The 26,246-nt window shown below is 42.6% G+C and overlaps 1 protein-coding gene across 1 annotated transcript; it reads right to left on the minus strand.

Annotated features, from left to right (window-relative positions):
• Positions 1 to 898: 898 nt before the first annotated feature.
• On the minus strand, positions 899 to 21,033 carry mtfp1 (mitochondrial fission process 1). The gene is made up of 4 exons (XM_056290886.1): positions 20,931 to 21,033; positions 15,085 to 15,212; positions 4,639 to 4,871; positions 899 to 3,038 (listed from the first exon to the last, which is right to left on the minus strand). Exons 1-4 carry the CDS (start codon positions 20,998 to 21,000, stop codon positions 2,972 to 2,974), a joined length of 498 nt encoding a protein of 165 aa, XP_056146861.1. The 5' UTR covers positions 21,001 to 21,033; the 3' UTR covers positions 899 to 2,971.
• Positions 21,034 to 26,246: the final 5,213 nt, after the last annotated feature.

Raw genomic sequence — 26,246 nt, forward strand, 5'->3', positions numbered from 1 at the left:
GTAGGAGGAGGAGGAGGGCACCATAATTCATTTTATTCTTTCGAGGAAATATGTATGTCTTTGTATTACCTATAATGGTTTTATGATACCAATTATAGTTGTGCTTCATCTTAAATTTGAATAATTAATCATTGTGAAAATTATAAATAAATAACTAATGCTGGTGCCCCCTCCGGCAGTTGGTGCTCTACGCTACGCTACGCACAGCGCGTGATGCGCGTTATGGGTGCGGCGGCCCTGCCTACAGGTGTACGGTTACATGGTGTGTGTGTGGGGGGGGGGTGTTTCTATATTTCTAGCACCGCCATTGTTGAATATGCATGTTCAAGAGCAGTCCAGCGATCACAATATTTGTCTATTCTCCGGTAAATAATTGATATCACATGCACTGCTTATATCTTACGAGTTTATCTTGCCCATCCAAGCGTGCCGCCATTGTCGAATGTGCACGTTCAAGAGCAGCCCAGTGATCACAATATGTCTCTGGTTAGATTATATTCCTTCAACTGAGAATCCTGGTCTATGGTGCTTTAAATGACACAACGTAAGACCATGCCTGTTACACTGGTGCCGTAACGGTCTTCTTGGTCATGCTTGACGTTGATGAAGAGGACTACTGACGCCGCACAAGCAGACAACCACGTGTACAGGTACCACGTGGTACCAGTAGCCTAGCATACTGTGCAATACGGAGTCCATGTGAAACTCTACATCTTCAAGGCCAGCTGCAAATGTGTGTCTATGTCTTAAGTAGCGGTGACTGCAGCACTGAATACAAATAAATAACTGTGTACACCGGGGGTCAAACGATAATGTAACGTTCCCTCACAGGAAGCATATAGACTAAATTATATAAAACAGAGAAGAAACTCAAACTTGATAGTCGACGACGTGCTGCCATTATTCCTTAATTTATTTTAATATAGACTTACAGTATTTTTTTACAGTATTTCAGGAGTTGTGGTAGAATAGGATGGTATTTGAATAAAACCAGTCCATAATAACTGGGCTTTATCCTCTTTCAACTGTTTATCAGTTTCACATTTGGAAAAGAAACAAACAAAAAAAAAACACAACATTCCATTCAGGGAACAAAACAATACAAAAATTTGTATATTTTGAAAATATTTTTGTCTCTAATACCATAATACACTTTTCAGACAGCTTCAAAAAACCCACAACGTGTAAAACAACAGCCCTTTCATGCCACGCAACAATGAAATAATTCTTTAACCTGAAATGTTACGATCATATGAAAAGGTGGGTTTGCAGTTTTTATTTTGGTATTTCTCCCTTCATGAACAACATAAACATCCTAAAGTAATGAAAATAACCGTGAAAAATTACCTCAAACTGACACCTTGTACAAAATGTATTGCTATACCAATATACAGGCATACACAACACCAGTATTAGCAATGTCAGCAGTTCCCATTTCAACATGTTCTACTTGTATCACAGACGATATCTACACCCAAGTTTCAGAGCATTGTAGATTTCCCTTCTCCTTTAGGCTACTTTTGAGGTTGTTTGCTTACAAATGTCCATTTAAAGTGAAAGAACAAGCCCTAAAAGTCCTATAGAGGTACCAGATGCCTTGTCTTGCATAGTTCAGTAAAGTGTACAGAATTTTCTTAAGGTTCTCTTTCAGACTAGCTATATTAATAATGTGTAATGCACATCCATTTAAACGTTTTCTGCAGTACATTTAATATACAATGACCTCCACCAGCATTTGGACAGTGAAACACCAATGTTTTAGTGTAGAACCTTTCATTTTAACAGGAAAGTAACAATAACCGGCATTTTATCCTCTCTATCAATTTCCCTACTGAAGATCAAGGTGTAAGGTCTTCTTCTATGGCGGATGACAGACGTGTATTATGGAAAAATAGTTCAAAACTATAATCCAACTTCTAGGATTTCCCATGTACTTGTGAAAATATTAAAAAAAAATTGTTAATGCTCGGCTAATGAGGAAAGAGCATCAACAATCAACTTTACTTGTACGTAAGGAATTCAGTATTTTATTCTAAATTACAGTAGACCCTCTATGTTTAAGAGTCACTGTCCAAATACTTAGTTTACTCTATGCTATAGTTGAATATTTTACAGCAGAATAATCCTTGATTTATTTAAATGTTTACTTTCACATATGATACTGTTGACCTTAGCTTTGAGTCATATAGCACACATAAATAACATGTGACTGCCATGGTGTAAATAGTCTTTCTTAGTGTAAAACTCAATGGCAAAGGTAGAATCAAACAGTGGTAAAAGGTCCATGAGAAGACTGTCCTAAATTATCCCTTCAAAATAACAGACATTCTTTTTGAGGAACAAAAAAATAGTGAACGATAGTTGACGGTTGAAGCTGGTACTACGAAGAGTAACATCATGGAAAAAAGACCACACGTGACCTGTCATGTCAGCATTTTCCAATACACGGTTACTGGGCGGAGTGTGTGTGCTTTACAGTTTATCTAACAGGTGGAAATGAGGTGAGGCAGGCCAGAAAACTGCCAAGATCAACTACAGCCAATCAGCGCAACAATGGGGGCAACCTCCCTTCTGGCTGTAACAAAAATATACAGCATATGTACAACATAGACAATCTGATAATACTCCCACCACCAACATCAACAGTATGTCTACATTTTAAAGACTTATATTACTCTTCAGATATTATGGCATTTTAAAGCTACCCCAAATTGCCCTGAGACACCGAGGTTGAGTATTCTGAAGGCATATTTCAGGAAGCAAGATTCATGACATTATTATTTAGTAAATGAGACGACAATATAGAAATTTAAATGTATTTTTCTAAGTCGACTAGCTGTGCAGTCTGGCTTCCTGAACTATGGCTTTATGGTTTTATGGTTCACAGTGGTGTTAATCAGGACATCTCTAGGGAGACATGAATGAGGGTCCTAGCTGGCAAAGGCTTAACATCTCTGCCTGGTCTTCCTCCTTATTTGTGCTTCTCTCCCCCATTATAGACCTTCCGTAGGCTCGAGTCCAGCAAGAAATCCACTGACCTATACAGGAAAGAGGGAAAATGCCCAAAGAGCGGACACTTGATAAAGGATGTCATCAACTATGAATAATATTACTATGCACTACTAGTGCTCATTCATCTCAGTTGCATGAGCACTTGAAGCATCAATCTTACCATCCCTGCTAGTGCTTCAGACATAGAAGAGGTATAAGATTTCAAATATAAATAGCTGAATTTACACAAGATTAGCAGTTGACTTATCACTAGGGCTGTAGTCCATCCATCCATTATCCAAGCCGCTTATCCCAACTGGGGTCGCGGGATGCTGGAGCCTATCCCAGCAGTCATTGGGCGGCAGGCGGGGAGACACCCTGTACAGGCCACCAGGCCATCACAGGGGCAACACACACACACACACAGACACACACATTGACACTGGGGACAATTTAGTATGGCCGATTCACCTGACCTACATGTCTTTGGACTGTGAGAAGAAACCGGAGCACCCGGAGGAAACACACACAGACACAGGGAGAACATGCAAACTCCACACAGAGAACGACCCCGGACGACCCCCAAGGTTGGACTACCCCAGGGCTCGAACCCAGGACCTTCTTGCTGTGAGGCGACTGCATTAACCACTGCACCACTGTGCCACCAGGGCTGACGTCAACCAAAGAAAATCTTGGTTGACTGAAATCGTACCTACTCTTCAACCAATCAATTGGTCGCACGTTATTATTGTCCACAGTGCACTGAGTGCATTCTACCTGGTAGCCTCATTAGCCTAAATTATTTATAAATCAACATAAAAAGCTAGTATCTGTAGAATATTAAATCATCTTTGAACTAATTCTTTTACAGTGAAATGACAAGAGCAGACTCAGAGCTGCCCAGCTTGGCATGCACCTGCCCATATTCATACGATTTCCAAAAATAACTATATCAACATCTTGTATCTAGTTCTTGTGCTGGTGATCCCAGCAAAATAATAATTGAGGGATGTATCAAATTTAGTACAGCCAATTCACCTGACCTACATGTCTTTGGACTGTGGGAGGAAACCGGAGCACCCGGAGGAAATCCACATAGACACGCGGAGAACATGCAAACTCCATACAGAGGACGACCCGGGACGACCCCCAAGGTTGGACTACCCCGGGGCTCGAACCCAGAACCTTCTTGCTGTGAGGCGACTGCTAACCACTGTGCCACCATGCCGCCCTACCCTTCCATCATACCACAGATCTAAAGCAATGTGAACAGTTTCAAGATAATATGAAAGTTTTTTTCGTTGCCTAACAACATTTCTTTTACTGGATAATGATAAGATAAATTTAGCTTCGGGGACAACTGGGAAAGAGCAAAGCTGTATTCCACAATCCATATTTCCTTCAATGAACTTGCTTAAACCTCTATTAAGCACATTCTGACTGGTAGATGTCCCAGTCAAGCTACAGCAATTCTAAAACAGGCCCACTCAGTTAAGTTACTTCCCATCACTCCCTTCCTGTCTCTATGGTGGCCAAAGTTTAACAAATAGAGGGCTCGATATCGATTTTTCCAGCTGGACATTGCTTGCAGATTACTCAAAAATACACACACACACATCAATAAACAAACACCAACACAATACTGACCTGTCTATAGGAGTGATGATGAAGGGAATGGTGGAGAGGCCTATTGCTGTGGTGGTCCATTTTCGAACAGGTAGGGGCCATTTAGTGGCTCTGCCCAATAGGAAGAGAGAGGCAGCGCACACACGATTGATGGTGAAGCCAGGAATCGCCACTGACGCCAAGGCCTGCCACACAAATGTATCCACTACTGCAATAGCTACCTCAGTTGTCTTCCCCGAGTTGTCTCCGTGGGCCTAGGGACAGAGATGTGAAGTCAAAACATGGCAATAACAATGACAGAGTTTCGATCTTCTGCTCAACACTGTGCAAACGACTAGTACTGATTTATAGGTCTTTCACACTTGGCGACTTTGTTCCAGATGGATTACCTCCACATAGATGTGGATCCATGCAAATCGTTCCTCTGAGCTTTCACAATATAAGCTGGTTGCTTGAATTTCAGAATTGTGGAGAGTGACTTGTTCCTTTGTAATCACTTGAACTGACACAATGTAGCAGAAATCGGAAAGAGCATCCAGACTTGTCAACAGCCATTTATTCGATCAATAATATCAACACGGAGGCATCACAGTACTGATCTCTGGCCCTTTTCCAAAAGGCGAGGTTGAGGAGGAGATTCTTTTTATTTCCATGGGTCTTTTGTGACCGTGCATTACTGTGGGTAAAGGAGTGATCCTTCATTTGGTGGGATCATATAGTGAAAAAAATCTTCAGGGAGGGAGACTGGCTGGAAAACTCAGGATACTTCAGATAACGTTTAAATGACTATGCAACACATTGGAACTGAAGATTGGAAGGACGGACATCAGATTTCACAGGTGAGAATGTTAAGTTCTATTCACGTAGTCACCAGTCTAGGGTGATATTATTAAAATTAAAACACTGACCATTAACTGGTTTGGTGGGTTTTTTTTGTGTGGATTTTTTACCCTTCTCTCCCCAGTTGTATCGGGCAAATTACCCCCACTGTTCAGAGCCACCTCGGTTGCTGCTTCACTCCTCTGCTGATCTGGGAGGGCTGCAGACTACCACGTGCCTCCTCTGATAGATGTGGAGTCACCAGCTGCTTCTTTTCACCTGACAGTGAGGAGTTTCGCCAGGGGGACGAAGCGCGTGGGAGGATCACGCTATTCCCCCAGTTCCCCTTCTCCCCCAAACAGGTGCCCTGACCGACCAGAGGAGGCGCTAGTACAGCGACCAGGACACATACCCACATCCGTCTTCCCACCCATAGGCTAATTGTATCCGTAGGGATGCCTGACCAAGCTGGAGGTAACACGGGGATTCGAACCGCCGATTTCAGTGTTGGTAGGAAACGGAATAGACGCCACGCCACCCAGACATCCTTTTGATGGGTTTTTGTTTTGCGGGGGGTGGGGGATTCTTCCCCCTTTTCTCCCCAATTGTACTTGGCTAATTACCCCACTCTTTCGAGCCATCCCAGTCGCTCAAAGATCTGGTTGCATTATTTTTTGGGATACAATTCCCAGGAGTAATTTCGAAACTGCTTACTAGTTTGTCCCCCACAGCACTGGTACACACAGTGTTGTTTCCACCTAGCCTCTCTGGTGGACCAACCACTGCTGGTTGATGTAAAACATGTAAAACCTTGCAACACTTGGGATTTTTGGCAGGAATGTCGCCACAGACACACGTTTGTATTTCTCCATATCACTGCAAATGCAAGGGCTTTGATCAGTGGCCAAACGGCTAAATGGTCATAGTGCCACCTCGTTCAGCAAAACATAATAACGTCATGAATATTTATTTAAGTGAGACTCTTTATGATTGTTACTTTAAAAATCCTTTGTATTTCTTTATTATTGCTAAGGAAACAAACATTATTGGGACTCATCCGGATACTGTGCCAATCTGGATCCGTTCACGAGCATTCACACTTAAAAACCTTACAGTATTGAACTGATGCAGACGCATTCCATAGTGTGAAAGCCCTCTATGGCTACAAGAGGAGTATTAATTTGATATTAATGATCCTATGATCCTAAGCAACTGAGAAGATTGATTTTACACCAGCGCTAAAGTCAAATTCGAATTTTTATAGACATGTTGTAAATTGAGGGCATAGTGCTGTAATATCTCCGAGGTTACATTATACTTTGGAGTGGATACAAAGATGATGGAGAACTTTAGGTCCTACTGTACAGTACAGTCCGTGAGCCAAGTTTATATCTAAAAGCATGGGGCGGCATGGCTAAGGAGGTAGAGCGGGCCGTCCAGTAATCGGAAGGTTCTTGGTTCGATCCCCGGCTCCCCCAGAGAGTGTGTAAAAGTGCCCTTGAGCAAGAAACTGAATCCATAACTGCTCCTAATGAGCAAGTTGGTGCCTTGCACGGCAGCCTCCACCATCAGTGTACGAATGTGCGTGTGAATGGGTGAATGTGAGGTATACACTGTTAAGTGTTTTGAATGGTCGGTAGACTAGAAAAGCGTTATATAAATGCAGTCCATTACCATTTGCCCCATCATATTTTCATATTCAGTAGCAGTTGGTCTACCTTAATCCTCAGAGAAGAAACCCCACCACATAAAAATATATGCATCTTAATAAGGACAGGTTCACTATGTTTAACCCCATACATCATTAAAATGATGTCAGGCATCAATTAGAATCGTACAGACAAAAATTTTACTGATAATTTCTGTATGGAAAGAAATTACCTGAATCTTCTCATTGGGCTTCAACACAGTCCAATGTAGCAATAGGTAGAGCCTTCAAAAATTGTGTATCTATCACCTTTTCAAAAAGCTCACAGTACAGAAACGTACTAATATCTTTGATGGAAAAAGCAGTCAGTGCCGGTACCGTCCTAATATGTTTCATGATAAAAGTAGTCACAAACTATGTCTTCTATAAAGTTACACTTCCGACCGACCTTAGTTGTACTTCCGCATAGGCTTGGGTGGTATCTGTTTCTTCATACCTTCATACATTCCTGACATTTCACCAGGATATACGGTATATGATGGTATTTGTGTAAAAAAAAAAAAAAATTTAAATCATAAAAGCTGAGCTGCTAGTGATAGAAGACATTGTGGCATGTACGATCCTGTGTGTCTAATATGCAATTAGCCTACATACACAAGTCTTGCTGGGTTTGAATACCTATGGCCCATAGAATAATGAATACATGGGAAATAAGCACCCTTCTTCCAGAGATTTAGCATACTTTGCTGGAGGACCTGATGACACTTGTTGCCATGGTGGATACTGACACATCAGTGGCCTGAACGGAGATGATGTGCAGGTGGTGGTGACAGACTAGCAGTTGAATAAAATCATGTGGCTAATAAACTGCTTTTTCTGTTGGAAGAGGTCTTCTCAAGATAAAGTTATATGTGGCAATATTTTCATGATTCCATATCTAGTCATTCAGGACACCTATAGAGCAGAAATGACCAGCCAACTGTTTCTTTTCTACCACCAAATAGTTCTGCTGGCTTTCGTCCGTGTTGGATGGCTCACCTTTATCATCGGGCCTTAACCCAAAATACTCCCAAACAGGGGCAATGGCATTTTTCTTTTTAGCTAGTCCTGTAACATTATCCCTACCGCTCACAGTTGCCGCCATCTTTTTCAGCTCAGCTGCCTGTTCCACGGGTAGAGACTGGCCTCTGGTGGTGTAAGCAGTGCACTACAATACGTCGCCTCTACAGCTCTATATCATTAATAGGAAGACGAGTGTCTGTATGTTGGACGGTATTGAAAATCATACCTTCAGGATTTCTAAATACCCTGGTACACCATAATACCTTGATACTGCCTAAGCCTACTTTGCAGAAATATTTATGCAGAAGTACAAAATAACCACACAAACAGCCACACCCTTACAGAGTAAACTGGTGCAGCTGCAACTAAGAGACTGTTGGGCTACAGGATGTCCTGCTCTCACACGTGCAAAAATTTACAGACAGTTTATATTTACTGTGTAAACCACAGAAAGTTGAGCTAAATCGAAACAAAGTTTTTCCCATTCAAAACTCAATCCGAATTTACACAAAAATAAAGATATGCATGACTGCATTCTGAGGTTGCCATTTACAAAAAGGAGATATAAGAGATATAATGGTTCTGAAGGCTTGGTAAAATGGTAAGATACTCAACACTGAAGCAATCAGTGAAGTTTTTCTGTTAGATTAAAAAACAATTCATGTTTTCTCATTTAGAGGACACTTTTATCCAAAGCAACTTAGAAGAGGATCACAATTATTAGATGGATTCAAGTCACCAACCGGCCTAAGGGAACATTAAATAGTACACATCATAGCCAAAAGTGCCCATCATGTTAACCGCATTTAGTGGAAGTGTGCCTTAGATCAAGAGGGGATGATAGAAGAATCAAGTTACAAAGTAGCTGCACAGTGAAACATCTCAGTATCACCAATATATCACATCATCTGAGTGCATGTCATGTCAGGTGCACCCTGTAAAAGGGCGCAATAGTGGACACTAGTAATACCAGTGTTTGACTAAGTAAGTGAACAATAGTCTAGCGAACACCAGTAATATTAGGAAGTAAATTATTCATATTAGCTGGAAAGTGGCACAACTGGGTTTAAGGGTCATTCTTTGAGACCACCTTAAGGATTAAGGTGGGTCTGGAAAGGGAAAGTCTGCTTTCCAATGTTTATTTATTTATAGATATTTATTAATGTTTATTTATTGAATGTCAGTGTGGAACAGTACAAATATAGAAATTGCACAAGTTACATTTTTTTTGTTAACCCAACCAAAGGCACCCCGCTGACGTCATCATCATCATCATCACCCACTGACATACGACAGACAGGCATACAACTAAAAATTATACAGACAGATGCATACTAACCCACAAATGACAATGAACAAAAAGGTTGTATATGGCAGTTACAAACAGAAATAAGTAATACATTAATAAACAAAAAATACTATACTAAAAGCAAAATAAAAACATAAAACACTAACAAAACAAAATGTTTAAAGGATAAGAAATGCAGTAAAATGGTAATCGTTATAAATAAATAAATAATAAAGCAGCAGTTACTCAGAGATGCCTGTCTCAGGTTTCTCAAAAAAAAGATAGAAAAGGGCCCCATACGCTATTGAACTTATTCACTGACTTGGGCGGAGTAGCCAATTTTTTCAAGTTTCCGACATAGCACAATATCCCTAATCCAGTGGGAGTGGGAGGGAAGGACAGTATCTCTCCATAGTATGGCGCATCGAGCCAGTAAGAAGGTGAAGGCCAGCACACCTTGTTTGGTTTTGGGCAACGTCTGTTCTAGTGGGGGAACACCAAAGACAGCTGTCAAAAAGCTAGGCTCAATGGGACATTGTAAAATTTCCGAGTTTGGAACACTAATTTCCAAAATTCAGCTAGGCCAGGGGATCACAAGAACATAATAAGAAGATTGGCAGAAGGACGTTTACATTTCTCACAAACAGGATCCACCTAAGGGTTAATTTTAGCAAGATTTGTTTTGGAAATATAAGTACAATGCACTACTATGAACTATATAACTGCATAGCGTGTGCATATTGAAGATGAGTGTATCTTGCTAAGGGCCAGATCCCAAACATCACCTGAAAGATTAAAATCCAGGTCCTGTTCCCATGCAGTTCTAATAGTCGACAAGGGGGAGCAGCTTAAGTTTGAAATGGAAGACTAGAGAGCTGACAGTGATCCTTTCAGGGTAGGGTTTAAAGACAGAATGGTGTCTATAGGGTTGTGAGGGGATTTTCCAGGAACTGGGGTTTAAGGCACTGCATGAAATGTTTGACTTGAAGGTATTTGAAAAATTGGATCCTGGGTATACCAAATTTATCTGTTAGTTGTGAGAAAGATGTGAAACTTTTTTTTTTTGTGGATTTTTTCCCCCTTTTCCTCCCCAATTGTATCCGCCCAATTACCCCACTCTACCGAGCCGTGCCGGTCATTGCTACACCCACTCTGCCGATCCAGGGAGGGCCGCAGACTACCACATACCCCCTCCGATACATGTGGAGTCACTAGCCGCTTCTTTTTAATTGAGAGTGAGGAGTTTCACCAGGGGGACATAAAGCGTGGGAGGATCATGATATTCCCCCCAGTTCCCCCTCCCTCCTGAACAGGTGCCCCAACCAACCAGAGGAGGCGCTAGTGCAGCGACCAGGACACATACCCACATCCAGCTTCCCACCCACAGACACGGCCAATCGTGTCTGTAGGAATGTCCAACCAAGCCAGAGGTAACACGGGGATTAGAACCGCTGATCCCCATGTTGGTAGGCAACGGAATAGACCGCCACACCACCCGGATGCCTGCGAAATAATTGTCAATGAAAAGGTTTTCAGAACATTTCAAGCCCTTATTATGCCAAGACTGGAATGAGCCTTCAAGAGTGAATGGAACAAAGAGATGGTTCGCCGCAATCAGACTATGAAGAGATGGAGCCTGAAAACCGAAGTTCTTCCGAAACTGGGTCCAAATTAGCAGGGAATGACTAATAACTGGGTGGCCTTTTGGTATGTCTGAGACAAAGCTAAGTGCTGCACTCAGAATGGCAGGCAGTAACACTGAACTGCATGCACTAGCCTCCATAGAGACCCAGGCTGGACATACAGGTTCCAGATGGAAATGAACTCAGTAGGACAAGCAATAGATGGTCGTATATTGAACTAAGACAAACCAAGTCTCCAGCTTCTTTTAAATCTCGTCTTAAAACTTTTCTTTTTGTGAAAGCTTTTACAAATGTTTGATATTTGTTTTTATTTATTCATACTGTTTTAAATTTACTTATTTGATCTTATTCTTATTTTTGCCTTGTCTGGTATTATTTCTTTGTAAAGCACTTTGTAACATTGTTCTAGAAAAGTGCATTATAAGTAAAAGTTATACACTTTCTCTAAATCCACAAAGACACAATGTAACTCCTTCTGGTCTTCTCTATACTTCTCCATCAACATTCTCAAAGCAAACATCACATCTGTACTGCTCTTTACTGGTATGAAACCATACTGCTTCTTGCTAATCATCACCTCTCCTTTTAACCTAGCTTCTATTACTCTTTCCCATGTCTTCATGGTGTGGCTGACCAACTTTATACCTCTGTAGTTACTACAGCTCTGCACATCACCCTTAATCTTGAAAATCAGTACCAGTATGCTTCTTCTCCACTCCTCAGACATCCTCTCACTTTCCAAGATTGTGTTAAACAATCTAGTTAAAAACTCTGCTGCCATCTCTCCTAAACACCTCCATGTCTCCACAGGTATGTCATCTGGACCAACCGCCTTTCCACTCTTCATCCTCTTCATAGCTGCTCTCACTTCCTCCTTGCTAATACACCGCACTTCCTGATTCACTATCCCCACATCATCCAACCTTCTCTCTCTCATTTTCTTCATTCATCAGCTCCTCAAAGTACTCCTTCCACCTTCTCAACACACTCTCCTCGCTTTTCAACACATTTCCATCTCTATCCTTCATAGCCCTAACCTGCTGCACTTCCTTCCCAGTTTGGTCCCTCTGTCTAGCCAATCGATAAGAGTCCTTTTCTCCTTCCTTAGTATCTAACCTCTCCTACATCTCACCACAGGGCCCAGGGACCACGGCCCTGCCCGGAGCTGAACCCATGGAGGTAACACCGAGGGCAGTCTGACAGGATGCAGAAGCGGGGCAGGCCAAGCTAACTGCTAGTCCATGCAGACCGGCAGTTCCGATAAAATCTCTATCCTTCATTGCCCTAACCTGCTGCACGTCCTTCCGAGCTTGGTCCCTCTGTCTAGCCAATCGGTACAAGTCCTTTTCTTCTTCTTTAGTGTCCAACCTCTCATACAGCTCACCATATGCCTTTTCCTTTGCCACCTCTCTCTTCGCTTTATGCAGCATCTCCTTTTACTCCTGTCTACTTTCTTTACACACCAAGTACCTTCCTGGCTGTCTCCCTCACTATTTCTGCAGTGGTCGCCCAGCCATCCGTCAACTCTTCACTACCACCCAGTGCCTGTCTTAACTCCACCCTGAATACCACATAACAGTCTTCCTTCTTCAACTTCCACCATTTGATCCTAGGTTCTGCCTTCACTCTCTCTTCCTCTCTTCGAAGACATACAAAATATGGCGCCAATTGGTTAGAAAAGAGGGATCTGTAAAAAAGTGAAAAGGCTACAAATCCTCACTATGCTACTAATGGGATGAAACTAGTTGCTTCAACATAAAAAGAAAAAGAAATCAAAATAAACAGACTACTACAGAGACGAAATATAAGGACAGAAAGGCAAAAAAAGTAACAGAAAGAAAATCTATAACAGAACCAAAGGTCAGGTTACCACTCCTCTTGCATCCCACCCCTCTATTCCCCACCATTCTATCCCTGCATCCAAACCAAAGTAATGATGAGAGAAACAGCGAACTTGAAATATTACCTAATATCGACGACATCATTTCAACCAATCCATTAACTTCCGATCTCCACTATATTCCCCTGAAAATTAAAGACCAAAATTAACCCTGTAATGAAGGATTTATCTACAGCATATCACTAAACAAAGAAATAAACAGTGAAAAACAGTCCAAAAAACAAAATCATTGTGCAATTGTTCCAAACAGTGTATTGTTAAATGCAAAATGAAAAAGGATCATGCCTTACATTCCAAGAACAGATTTGCAAAACAATATTAAGGCACAAAAGAATTGCTTCCAACCAGAGTCACCTGCAAAAGTCCTTATCACCTTAAGTTATACAGGAATCAATAATATTGTTTGGTGACCCTATAAAACAACAGTAAATCAGTCACATACACACCATCAGACAGTCTCAGTATCTTTTTTCAATGGAGTGAAAATTGTGTAAGTCTAAGTGTCACTGTTGCGAGTTTCACTCTTTCATGATGACCAGAAAATTGTTCCAGAGATGTACACAGCATCAAGTGGACTATCTATCCCACTGCAGCCAGACCATCTCTGACAGAGAGAAGTAACCAACAATCAGCCGATGCATTGAACTGACAGCGCTGAATCCTCCTGAAGGTCTGGATGAAGTAGGCAGTCTCTGCCACTGACAGCAGCCACTTCTTCTCTCCATTTGGAAGTTTGACCTGCAGTTTCACTGGGTAAAGAAGCGATGGACAGAATCTCATTTTGTAGAGTTCAGTCATACACTCTTTGTACTCGGTACATTGCTTCAGGACATCAGTGACGTAATCCTCACAAAATCGGATTTTGCGGCCATTGTACTCCAGATTACCATGTTTACGAGCCTCTAGCATAACCAGATCTTTTGTCTGGTAGCAGTGAAAGCTGATGATGACCAGGCATGGTTTGTCCCGAGGTCTGGGTTTAGTGCAAGGCTCGGGTGGTGCTGTCTCATTCAGGAGACCAAGGGAGTGTTTGTCTGCCTTCTATCAATTCAGGTAAGCCCATAATGTGGATAATTTGCCTCCTGGATCTTCCTTCCAGATCGTCAAGTTTGGATTTTAGCCGCTTGTCTTGAGCTAGCCTAGAGCAGGTAGCTTAGAGTTGGTCTAAGCGCTAGTTGGCATCCTTCCGTGTGAGTTTCCAATGCAGTGATATATTGTTCCTGGCCAGAAACTATAGTTTGAATCTTGGCAAATTTTGTCTTCAGAGTTTGGAAAGAGGACTTGAAGTCCACCGCAAGCGCCGACCTGTGTTCAGCTTGTAGTTTGGAGCTGTCTGCCATTGTTATGTTATCGTTAGAGGTGGTGGCTCCAGCTGCTTCATCTTTGAGTTTGACTTTCCCCACTTTAGGCATCTTTTGCAGTTTGTTAAGAGTTATCAAACAGTAACACACAAATTCTCTTTTTGCTGACAGAGGAATAGCTTGATATTTTAAAGTTCATAACTTGACAGTGGGAACTAGTGAAAAACGTGACTACAACATACTCTCCAAACTGGAAGTCCCCCGGAAAGGGAAAGTTTTCAGGCATTTCCTGAAGGAATAAGAGTCTGTAGCTTTGATAGAGGCCAGGAGTTTGTTCCATCATTTTTGGCCAGGTCAGAGAAAAGTCTGGACCTAGAGCTAGTTGCATTTGGAGTGGGCACAGATAGTAGTCTACCAGAAGCAAAATGAAAAGGATGAGCAGGAGTGTGCATGTTAAATAGATTTGCAGATAAGTCAGTGCAGTTCTTCAAACTGTCCAGAACACTAAAAGCAAGATTTTGAACTTTATGCAGGAAACAAGGGAGACGTGCACACTGAGGCAAGGTTGAAAGCCAAGTAAGCAACGTGATTCTGGAATCTTTGCAGCAGTTTGATTGCACAAGCAGACCAACAAGAAGTGCTCTGCCGTAGCCAAACTGAGAACTGAGTAGAGCTTTGACCGGGAGCTAGGTAGCATGTTCAAATGGTGCCCAGCAGCATTTTTTTGAGTTTCAAAAAAGGGTTAAAAAATGAACTTGTCCTTTAACTGACAAACGCAACAAAATATCTCTTTTTGCATCACTTACCACAGCTGCTTTCTTCCCTTTGTCCACAGCATCAGCAGTAACATAAGCAGTTGCCACAGCATAGCTAGCCCATACCATGCTCACTGGTACAAGGGCCCGGAAGGCCTCCCCAACCTCATTGGCGTAGCCTACAGGCAAAAACATACACACATCACGCACAAGTAATATATGGATTCAAATAAGACTTTCATCTACCTAATCCAAAAATGAAAGCATGACCCCAGCTCATGGCTCGGCTCTGCAAGCATTTTACTCGCAGTTGCGCCAAGAAATATATGTACGACTGGAAAAAAATCAAACATGACAGTAGAAATTATATACAATGATGATTTTTTTTCATAGCAACATAAAATTATGATTCTGAAGTTTGTCTTAATTAGCAACAGTAACTAAGGAGTATACTGGTCAGTCTTTAAAGCAGAAGAGCTGCAGGTAGCAAAATTTAAAACACGAGAGGAGAGACAGTCGGACTGTGAAAAAACAATGAAGTAAAATAATGTTACATGAAAAGACAAAAGTTTATTTTCACATGAGGAAATAGGGGTAAAAAAAAAAAGAACGGGTGTAACAACAAAGGAAGGAAGTAATAATCAATGTAACAGTGAGGACATTCAAGCTCCTGTTTGGGTGATCAGATGCAGCCTGTCCAAAAGCAGGATAACTAAGGCTTTGCAGGAACAATGAAGAATAGCTTTATAGTACCCACTCTTCACTATGTAAAAAGTTCAAGAACTTTGATAGAATGTGTATGTGCTTAATTTGACATTTTTATCCTGCCTAGAGTTAGCGTACACTTTTTCCCACAATCACGTACAGCAATATATACCTACGCTTGAATAACATATTAGAAAATAGATTGCTATAGGCATGACCAACAGTAAATAATGAGTACTCTTCAACTACATGCTTTGTGTTCTTTGATTTTAAGAGTAGCCAAACTAAGCTATATGCGAGAGTAGAAATGTCTGAGCAGAGATTATCATAGGATAAAAATCAAGTTTGCTTGTTCAAATGGAGAAACATGCAAGCTACTTTTTGTTATTACAGGGTGTAAGACAAATAGCTGTAATGCACCACTGCTGCTTCCACAGCCCAAGCTGTCCCAGATGGGAGTGGTAAAATGCAAGCTACACGTTACCTCCCTGATCATCTTACATTAGTGTCTGACATTCTTGTGTAAGAAATCGGGTTGTTGTAAAGCATCTAGTGTGTTGGTGTAGTGTTGTGTGCCTGTCACGTCTCACTCTCAACCTTCACCACTGGCTAGCAGAAATGCGAACAGGAGAGCCGAGCACATAAGTCTCTCCCTGCCAGTACATAGCCTCTCCAACAGCAAGCCCTATGTAGTGCCCCCTCGTGGCGACACACGCTAACTGGGTACACCTTGGACCCTGGCTGAACTACAAGGGACTTGGAGGAGGTCTGGACCCTAGACTTGCGGTATGCAGGCCCACTGGTGTGTGGATATTCCCTGACGCCCATGAACCAGCCCCCAGCTATGGGTTAAATAGTGCCACTGCCTAGTGGTTACCTTGGGAGAGGAATAGGCTACGGGAGTAAACCCCTACAGAAAATCAACGTCTACAGTGCTGCTGTTTTTTGTTTTTCTTGCCCTTTTGTATCTGTTTAAGTTGGAGAGTACTGCTGGTGTCGTGTGTGGCTGCCGCTTCTCCCTCTCATAGCGCCCCCTTCCCATCCACCCCTGTATGTTTGTGTTATGTTTATCCGTTGTCTTGTTTCACCCCATTTATTGTAAAGCGACTTTGAGTGTTATAAAAGATTGATTTATTATTATCATTATTATAAGAAAAACAGAATTGATATTAACCCAACTCATGATGTTAGGGGATATGCAAAAATACTACTACTACTTTCGGCTACCCCTGTTAGGGGTCGCCACAGTGAATCATCCGTTTCCATCTCTTCCTGTCCTCTGCATCTTCCTCCGTCACACCAGCCACCTGCATGTCCTCTCTCACCACATCCACAAACCTCCTCTTTGGTGTTCCTGTTTTCCTCTTCCCTGGCAGCTCCATATTCAGTATCCTTCTCCCAATATACCCAGCATCTCTCCTCCACACATGTCCAAACCATCTCAATCTTGCCTCTCTTGCTTTGTCTCCAAACCGTCCAAACTGAGCTGTCCCTCTAATATACTCATTTCTAATCCTGTCCTTCTTCGTCACTCCCAATGAAAATCTTAGCATCTTCAACTCTGCCACCTCCAGCTCTTCCTCCTGTCTTCGTCAGTGCCACTGTCTCCAAACCATATAACATAGCTGGTCTCATAACCATCTTGTAAACCTTCCCTTTAACTCTTGCTGGTACCCTTCTGTCACAAATAACTCCTGACACTCTTCTCCACCCACTCCACCCTGCCTGCACTCTCTTCTTCACCTCTCTTCTGCACTCCCCATTACTTTGGACAGTTGACCCCAGGTATTTAAACTCAAACACCTTTGTCACCGTTACTCCTTGCATCCTCACCATTCTACTGTCCTCCCTCTAATTCACGCATAGGTATTCCATCTTGATATGGGGATATGGAGAAATAACTGATAAAACAGCACAATTAAAGAATTCAAATTCACATTCAAATGGCTTTATTGGCGTGACATAACACTGTACATATTGCCACATTCCCTGAATAGATAGTAGCAAATTTGATTAACTAAAAGCTAAGTCTGTTATACTGAAATTGTAAATGTACACCTACATTTATTTATGTGCTCCAAGATTTTTGAAAATAGTGGCAGATTTGTTCCTATTAACAGATGTTACTCTCAAGTTATAATTAGCATCCTAGCATAGCAGATCAATCCTTAAGCACTAAATAAAATGTAACTTGATTGATTGATTGATAATTCTATTATCAAAACAATGTCATCATTGTGCCCCAACTGGCATGCCCTCTCTGTTTTTTCCTTTGTTTTTTATTGTTTAAAATTCCTGTGTCTTTTGACTACTGGGTATAATACCTTTGTTTTTTTTTTCTATTTGCACACGAAAGAATCAAATGTACATACAAATACAAAGTTTATTTTTCTCTTGTTTTTAGTGATTCAAGGGTTAACTCCATTTTAGCTCAATATATGATTGTCTCTTGTCGTGGCAATTATTTAATTCCACGCTGACAGAAATGAGGAACAAGACAAAAATCTCTTACAGTATTGTCACGCAATTTTAATATATGTTCATGAACAGACGCATCCAAGCCCATGTGCTTGAATGGGCCTCGATCAATACAGTACAGCCTCTTTTATAGGGCAGTTGTCTGTTCTTCCCCTCCTTATCTCATATCTTCCAGCTCTCATCCACCAAGGCCATTTCTCCAGTTACTGTGTACACACTTGCTACACTCAGTGAGTCTCCCATACAGCCAACAATTAACAATAGGCCCTTATTTGTGCACCTGGAGAAGACACTTTATAAGACTACCTTTGTTCTATTACACATGGACTTTAAGCATCCATCTAAGCAATGTAGGGTCATGGTGAAAGATTAAAAGTAAGCAAAGATCAAATATGAACTGCCCTCACATCTTTTTTTAAGTTCCCAAATATTCTAATATTCATCCTAATAGGTGCAAGTAACTTGTTTGCTAACAGGTTCCAACCTTCATCCTAATACATACAAGACAACTAGCATATTCCATCAGTGAAAATGTCTAATCATGTTTTTTGAAATATGCACTGCCTATTACAAAAGGGTATAATGACTAATGTGCCATTGCTCTTTCATCATACCATTTCCCCTGCCACTGGTGCCATCTGCTGTCATACACTGCAGTGTATGTAAATAGCAAAAACTGTGGGTAAAATTAACTCCAGTCACATGACAGACTTTGGTTCAATGGAAACTGGACTGTCACAGATGTCTGCCGTACAGCCTGAACATTTACCAATGAGACTAGCCCTAATACACAAATCACTGTTGTTTATTTACCCAATTCAGCATGCGTCCTGGCAATTAGTTTGGAGAAACCTGTATTATTCACACCTCAGAGATTCATATTCTTATCACATCTACTCGAGAGTTGAAATGTGACACAAGTGGGACGGACACAAGTGAGCCCAGTTTACAGTAGTAAAATGAAATTAATATATAGCCAGTTTAGAAAAAGGCTTCAGAACATGGTGCAGCGCATTTTATTGTAAAAGCTTGTGACAGCACCTAATTAATTACGGAGACCAGCTTTGTGCTTTAGGCTGCTGAGATAAAGTGACTGTTGAAAATAAAATAACTGCCTACTAGGCCTGAATCTGGATTCCCAGAAGCTAGGGTGATACCCAAGAAAAGGTGGTCTAGATGTGATTATCTTCACGTGAGGAAAGGAATTAATGTGACCCAAAATGACATGGTAGAACAGAACAGACTACAGCAAACACTGATCATTGACACATCAGATTTCCTCCTATGCTGTACTTGCCATCATTTGAAGGTGTGTATGTGGAAGTGGATGTTGTGTGAAAAGTTTGAAGGGACGCAAGAGTCAGTGCATCGTAGGAGATAATACAGGCCAACATGAGCGGAGAAACATAATAACAGATGAAAGGCTCAAAGGATGTTTGTTATGAAAGGTGGAAGGATTTGCTGTAACAGTTCTGTCAGACTGTTACAGCAGACTGTTGACTTGACAGCGCCGTTGCTCATCCTTAGTCATAGAGGATGAGCAACAGTGCTGTCAAGTCCGGTCAATTTTACTTGTATAGCCCAATATCACAAATTACAAATTTGCCTCAGTGGGCTTAACAGCAACACAACATCGTGTGCTATGCTGTTTTATATCTTGAAAGTGACCCTAGGTCAAATATCCTTGCATGCTAAAACACTCCCACATTAAAACTTAGATTGCACTCTGCGTTTTTGATAAGGGCAAGGACAACACACCCAGGCAAGTCCATACTCTCTAGTAGTTGGCAAATTGCCATTCGCTGTTACCATAAACCTGATATATACTCCCAAGGTCATTTAGCTGGTTTCAGGTTTACAGCTGGATAAATGTTCAGGATGAATCCAACCACAGTAACCTGCACAGCCTCAAGATGTCACTGCCAATCATTATTATGGACAACTTAGGCATTCTTTATCTAAACTTAAAAACCTTTTGAGATATTCACATGGTGCCACGCAGTAAAAGGCAGCTGATGAAAATTAAGTGAAAAAATGACTGCTCCCTTCTTGGGTACATATAAAACAAGGGATTTCGTTAGGACAACCGGACGGCCGGGGACTCCTGCGACCAACGCCTCATCTCGTGGTTAGGTCATTTACGTTAAAAGCATCCCACGCCAAGCAAACGCACACAAAAATCATCAGCTGGCGTTACATTATAAAAACCACTGCTCGGTCCACTTGACAAACAGAGTCTGACAAAACCAAGTCGCGTCACTACCGTGTTACTGGGATGTGTTTATGTCTGGTGAGTTAGTTACCGACAAACCTGAGTGAATCGCCTCATGAGGAAGCACGCAATATTACGCGACGGGCGTTTCTTTGTGGTCCAGTGAGTCAACGCTGTTTAAACTTGGAAACTGAATTCTCGGGGCTAGCTCAAATGCAACTTTGTAAAGTTAACTGCATCAGCGAGACGAGGTAAAACGACGGTGACAGTGATTCGAATCCAATACGTTTCTAAAACTAGACTCTCCGACAGCAAAATGCCTTTAAAAATTTAAGCTATTTATGGGTGTTAAAACTAGCAAGACGAACTGGTTAGCCAGCTATGCTATACAGTTAGCTTCACCCAATGTCACCATCAGGGTGCCTCCAGAGACTTTACCGGGGTTATTGCAACGTTAAGAATAAAAAAAATGATAGTGATATAAAAAAAGGTTGATACATACCCAAGAAGCGGACCCATGTGTCACGATAAATGTCGACAGTTTTATTTACTTGATCCTCGTTTCGCTCCATGATCTCTCCCGTCCTTGCATCACCTGTGTGTAAAGCGACTGAGAAGGGGGCGGAGTCCTCTGAACGAAGGAAGCAACTGCAGTCATGAAGCACTACCCCCCCCCCCCATGCGAAATTTAAAGGTGCAATGTGTAAAGTTTTGGGTTGTCTCAAAGCATTTAACCAGTAAATATATGCAGAGACTGCTAAATTGTAGTTTGAAACAAAGTGACTGAATAATAATAAATACTGTAGCGAATTCGGGGGACAACGCTAGCACAGGAACTGCCGCGGCCGGGAAGCGAAACTGTATCGCCCGCACCGCAGGAGGCATCGCTAACCGCTCGACTAAAGGGTCAGACCCTCTAACCAGCGGCCAGCGTGTCTACTTATCCATGCACGTTACAATACTAAAGGACCAGTTTACACCTACTACTACTACTACTACTACTACTACTACTACTACTACTATTACTACTACTACTACTACTACTTTCGGCTGCTCCAATTAGGGGTCGCCACAGCGGATCATCCTTTTCCAACTCTTGCTGTCCTCTGCAACTTCTTCTGTCACGCAAGCCACATGCCCCCCCCCTCACCACATCCATAAAAGTCCTCTCTGCACTCCCTCTTTTACTCTTGCTTGACAGCGCCATCTTCTGCATCCTTCTCCCAATATACCCAAAAATCTCCCGTCCGCACATGTCCAATCGCTCTCAATCTCGCCTCTCTTGCTTAGTCGCAAAATCGTCCAACCTGAGCTGTCCCTCTAATATACTCGTTCCTAATCCTGTCCTTCTTCAGCATTCCCAACAAAAATCTTAGCATCTTCAACTCTGCCACCTCCAGCTCTGCCTCCTGTCTTTTCGTCAGTGACGCCGCCTCCAAACCATATAACATAGCTGGTCTCACTGCCATATTGTAAACCTTCTCTTTAACTCTTGCTGGTACCCTTCTGTCGCAAATCATTCCTAACACTCTTCTCCACCCACTCCACCCTGCCTGCATTCTCTTCTTCACCTCTCTTCCGCAATCCCCGTTACTTTGTACAGTTGACCCCTAGTATTTAAACTCATCCACCTTCGTCACATCTACTCCTTGCATCCTCACCTTTTCGCTGTCCTCTCTCTCATTCATGCATATGTATTCCGTCTTGCTCGTACTGACATTCATTCCTCTTCTCTCCAGTGCATACAACCGCCTCTCCAGGCCCTCCTCAAACTGCTCCCTACTCTCACTAGAGAGCACAAGGTCATCCGCGAATATTATAGTGTCACCTGCCTGATCTCATACGTCAACCTGTCTATCACCATTGCAAACAAGAAAGGGCTAAGAGCCGATGCTTGATGTAATCCCACCTCCACCTTGAACCCATCCGCCCTACCGCACACCTCAACACTGTCACAATGCCCTCATACATATCCTGCACCAGTCTTACATACCGCTACGTCCGACCTCCTCATAAAATACCACACCTCCTCTCTCGGCACCCTTTCATATGCTTTCTCTAAATCCACAAATACACAATGTAACTCTTTCTGACCTTCTCTACTTCTCCATCAACGCTCTCAAAGTAAACATCGCATTTGCCGTTTCATGGCATGAAACCATACTGCTGCTCGCTAGTACTCATCACCTCTACTCTTAACCTAGCTTCCTCTACTCTTTCCCATACCTTCATACTGTGAATGATCAACTCTAGAACTCTGTAGTTACTACAGATCTACACATCACCCTTATTCTTGAAAATCGCAAACAGTATGTTTCTTCTCCACTCCTAAGGCATCCTCTCACTTTCCAAGATTGTGTTAAATTACTACTATTACTGCTTCAGCTGCCGCCGTTAGGGGTCGCCACAGTGGATCATCTGCTTTCATCTCTCCCTGTCCTCCGCATCTTCCTCTGTCACGCCAACCACCTGCATGTCCTCCCTCACCACACCCTAAGCCTCCTCTCTGGCCTTCCTCCTTTCCTCTTCCCTGGCAGCTTCCTATTCATCATCCTTCTCCCAATACTCAACAACTCTCCTCCGCACATGCCCAAACAATCTCAATCTTGCCTCTCTTGCTCTGTCTCCAAACCGCCCAACCTGGGCTGTGCCTCTAATATACTCGTTCCTAACCCTGTCCTTCTACATCACTCCTAATGAAAATCTTAACATCTTCAACTCTGCCACCTCCAGCTCCGCCTCCTGTCTTTTTGTCATTGCCACTGTCTCTAAACCATATAACAAAGCTGATCTTACTATCATCTTGTAAACCTTCCCTTTAACTCTTGCTGGTACCCTTCTGTCGCAAATCACTTCTGACGCTCTTCTCCACCCACTCCACCCTGCCTGCACTCTCTTCTTCATCTCTCTTCCGCACACCACTTACTTTGAACAGTTGACCCCAAGTATTTGAACTCAAACAGCCCTACTCCTTGCATCCTCACCATTCCGCTGTCATCCCTCTCGTTCATGCATATGTATTCCGTCTTGCTCCAGCTGACTTTTATTCCTCTTCTCTCCAGTGCATACCTCCACTTCTTCAGGCTCTCCTCAACCTCCAGTCTAACTACTAACACCAATCTAACACAATCTAACACCAATCTAACACCAATCTACTGTGTGATGCTAATTTTAAATATGTTTTTCGTTTTTTTCTGGAGGGTCCATAGGTCTGAAAAGAACAGTTTTGCATCTTTGAAACCGTGGTGGGACTTTGGGAGGGTTAAAATCAAGCAGCTCTGTCAGCAATACAGTATGACTGTCATATGAAACATTACTAGGTCATTGAGCGCTCTAGATGTTGAGATAGTGGAACTCCCAAGATTTTATTGAGTCCACAGGAAATCGAGGGCATATTGAAGCTCTCAAATAAATAAAGAAAAAAGCTTTGTTAGTTGACCTACTAGGCATTAAAGCTCAGGGAGCACTGGTTCGCCCACGTTTCCAGAGCATCAACCAGATGAACGCTCCATCCAAGTTTTTCTTTGGATTGGAGAAAAAGAATGGGCAGAGCAGGTACATCGATACCTTAAGGTCAGCTGATGAAGAAGAACTCACAGAACCCCAAGAAATCCGAAAACGGGCAGTGCAGTTCTGCTCTGAGCTGTACAAATCAGAGTACGTAGAGAGTGAACAGCTGTTTGAGCGTTTCTCTGCCCACAGTCTCCAGAGATTACCATCCCCAGCTGGAGGAGCCACTGGTTAGGGGAGCTGCATGCAGCAGGGGGTGGACGGAGGAAAAGCCCCGGGCACTGAAGGTCTTCCTATGGAGTTTTATAATAGTGTAACGTGCATGGATAAGTAGACACGTTGGTCCTTGACTAAAGGGTCGGACCCTTTAGTCGACTGGTTAACGTTGTCGCTTGTGGAGTGGGAGACACGGTTTCGCGTTCCGGCTGTGGCGACGGTCTCCCAGACTGCCCCCCGAATTCGCTACAATACCTTCTGGGATGAACTTGATCGAGACCTTATGGAGGTTTTCAATGAATGTTTTGAACATCTAACTCTGCCTCTGAGCTACAGAGCAGTCATTACACAGTTGCTGAAGAAAGGAGACCTTCGGGACATTAAAAACTGGCGGCCAGTGTCCCTCGTCTGCTCAGATTATAAAATCTTGTCCAAGGCTCTGGCTAACTGGTTGAAAGACATGATGGATGAAATAATTCACCCATGTGCCTGGTAGGTCCATCATAGACAATGTGTCTTTAATCAGGGATGTTTAGGATGTCTCTAGTTCTTTGGGCACAGACTTTGGTCTCATCTCATTAGACCAAGAAAAAGCATTTGACGGGGTTGAACACCTTTATCTCTGGAAGGTTTTGGAGCGGTTTGGTCTCAGCCCCGTCTCATTGTTTTGTACCAAGACATTCAGAGTGTATTGAAGATAAATGGGGGGCTGAGTGTTCTCTTCATAGTACACAGAAGTGTAAGGTAGGGCTGCTGTCTATCTGGAATAGTCTATGCATTATCTATTGAACCCTTGTTATAGAAAATAAGGTCCTGCATTGATGGTTTTGTTTTACCAGATTTTAATAAGACTCGTGTTTTATCTGCTTATGCTGATGATGTCATGGTGCCGATTAGAAACTAATCTGAAATTAATATTATTGACAAAACCGTGTTTGCTCTGGTCTTATTTCTGCTACAAAGGTAAACTTTTCATTTCCAATTTGCAAAGAAATGTTTGACTGGGTTTAAATACCCAATGTGGAAGGCGTTTGCAAGTAGCATTTTTAGAAGAACAAGTAAGTTAGGACTGGATTCCATGTTTTTAAATTTGTCCTCTTTGCCTAATTTTTATAAATGAGTTTTTAAGGCGTGGCACCTTTTAAAAAGAGAAATTTGGAGCTATCAGTTTCCTTGTACTTGTTACTGGAGGAACCTCTTATTGGTGGATCAAGAATGGACATACGGGACAGTGGAACACCAGGCCTCCATCACACACTCTGCTCTGCTGATGCTGCAACTCTCAGACAGATAGTAGATGTAGCTGGACCTGTATATAGTTCTCCATCTATATGTGCCCACCTCACTCCATGGCACCCTGCTGGAATACTTTCATGACCACCCTATGGCAGGTCATCTTGGGATCGCAAAGACCCAGGGCTGCCTCCAAAAACGGGTGTACTTGCCTGGCATGAGAGGTGATGTTAAGAGATACATGTTGACGTGTGCAACCAGTGGTGACTTCTTTCCCTTGGGAGCTCGTGGAAGTCGACTTTGTGGGGCCCCTGCCAAGGTCTTCACGGGGCAACAAATACATTCTAGTCTTCATAGACTATTTCACAAAGTGGGTTGAGATCTTTCCAGTGCAGGAAGCGTCTGCTCATGTGGCTGCTGATAAGTTCCTTTCTGAAGTCTCCACCAGACATGGCGCACCAAAACACCTGGTGTCGGATAGGGGTGTCCACTTCATCAGCGACATATTCGAGTCAGTCGTGGCGGCACTGGGGACTGCCCACAGGCTGACTACATCCTACCACCCACAATCCAGCCAAACCAAGAGAGTGAATCGGACGATAAACACCGCAATCAGAGCTTATGTTGGGTCTAAACACAGGGAGTGGGACTGTCACCTTTCACTTATCTCCTTTGCACGGAGAACGGCTCCTCGTCAGAGCACGGGTGATTTACCTGCCTTCCTCCCGTACGGCAGGGATATCAACATGCCACTGGACCTGTGCATGCAACCTGAGCTGGAACCTGGCGCACATATGATCATGTGCGCCAGTCTTTGACAGCCAGTCATGAAACATAGAAATGTCACTATGATAAGGAA

The sequence above is a fragment of the Lampris incognitus genome, chromosome 12 (genome assembly GCF_029633865.1).
Source record: "Lampris incognitus isolate fLamInc1 chromosome 12, fLamInc1.hap2, whole genome shotgun sequence".
NCBI lineage: Eukaryota > Metazoa > Chordata > Actinopteri > Lampriformes > Lampridae > Lampris > Lampris incognitus.

Bases quoted from the DNA above. Each gene is read 5' to 3' on its own strand.
- mtfp1 (XM_056290886.1), bottom strand. From the start codon at position 21,000: ATGGAGCGAAACGAGGATCAAGTAAATAAAACTGTCGACATTTATCGT. The intron at 15,213-20,930 runs GTATGTATCAAC...TTTTGCCTGTAG, and splicing joins CACATGGGTCCGCTTCTTGG to GCTACGCCAATGAGGTTGGG. The intron at 4,872-15,084 runs GTAAGTGATGCA...CTCTGTCCCTAG, and splicing joins AAGGGAAGAAAGCAGCTGTG to GCCCACGGAGACAACTCGGG.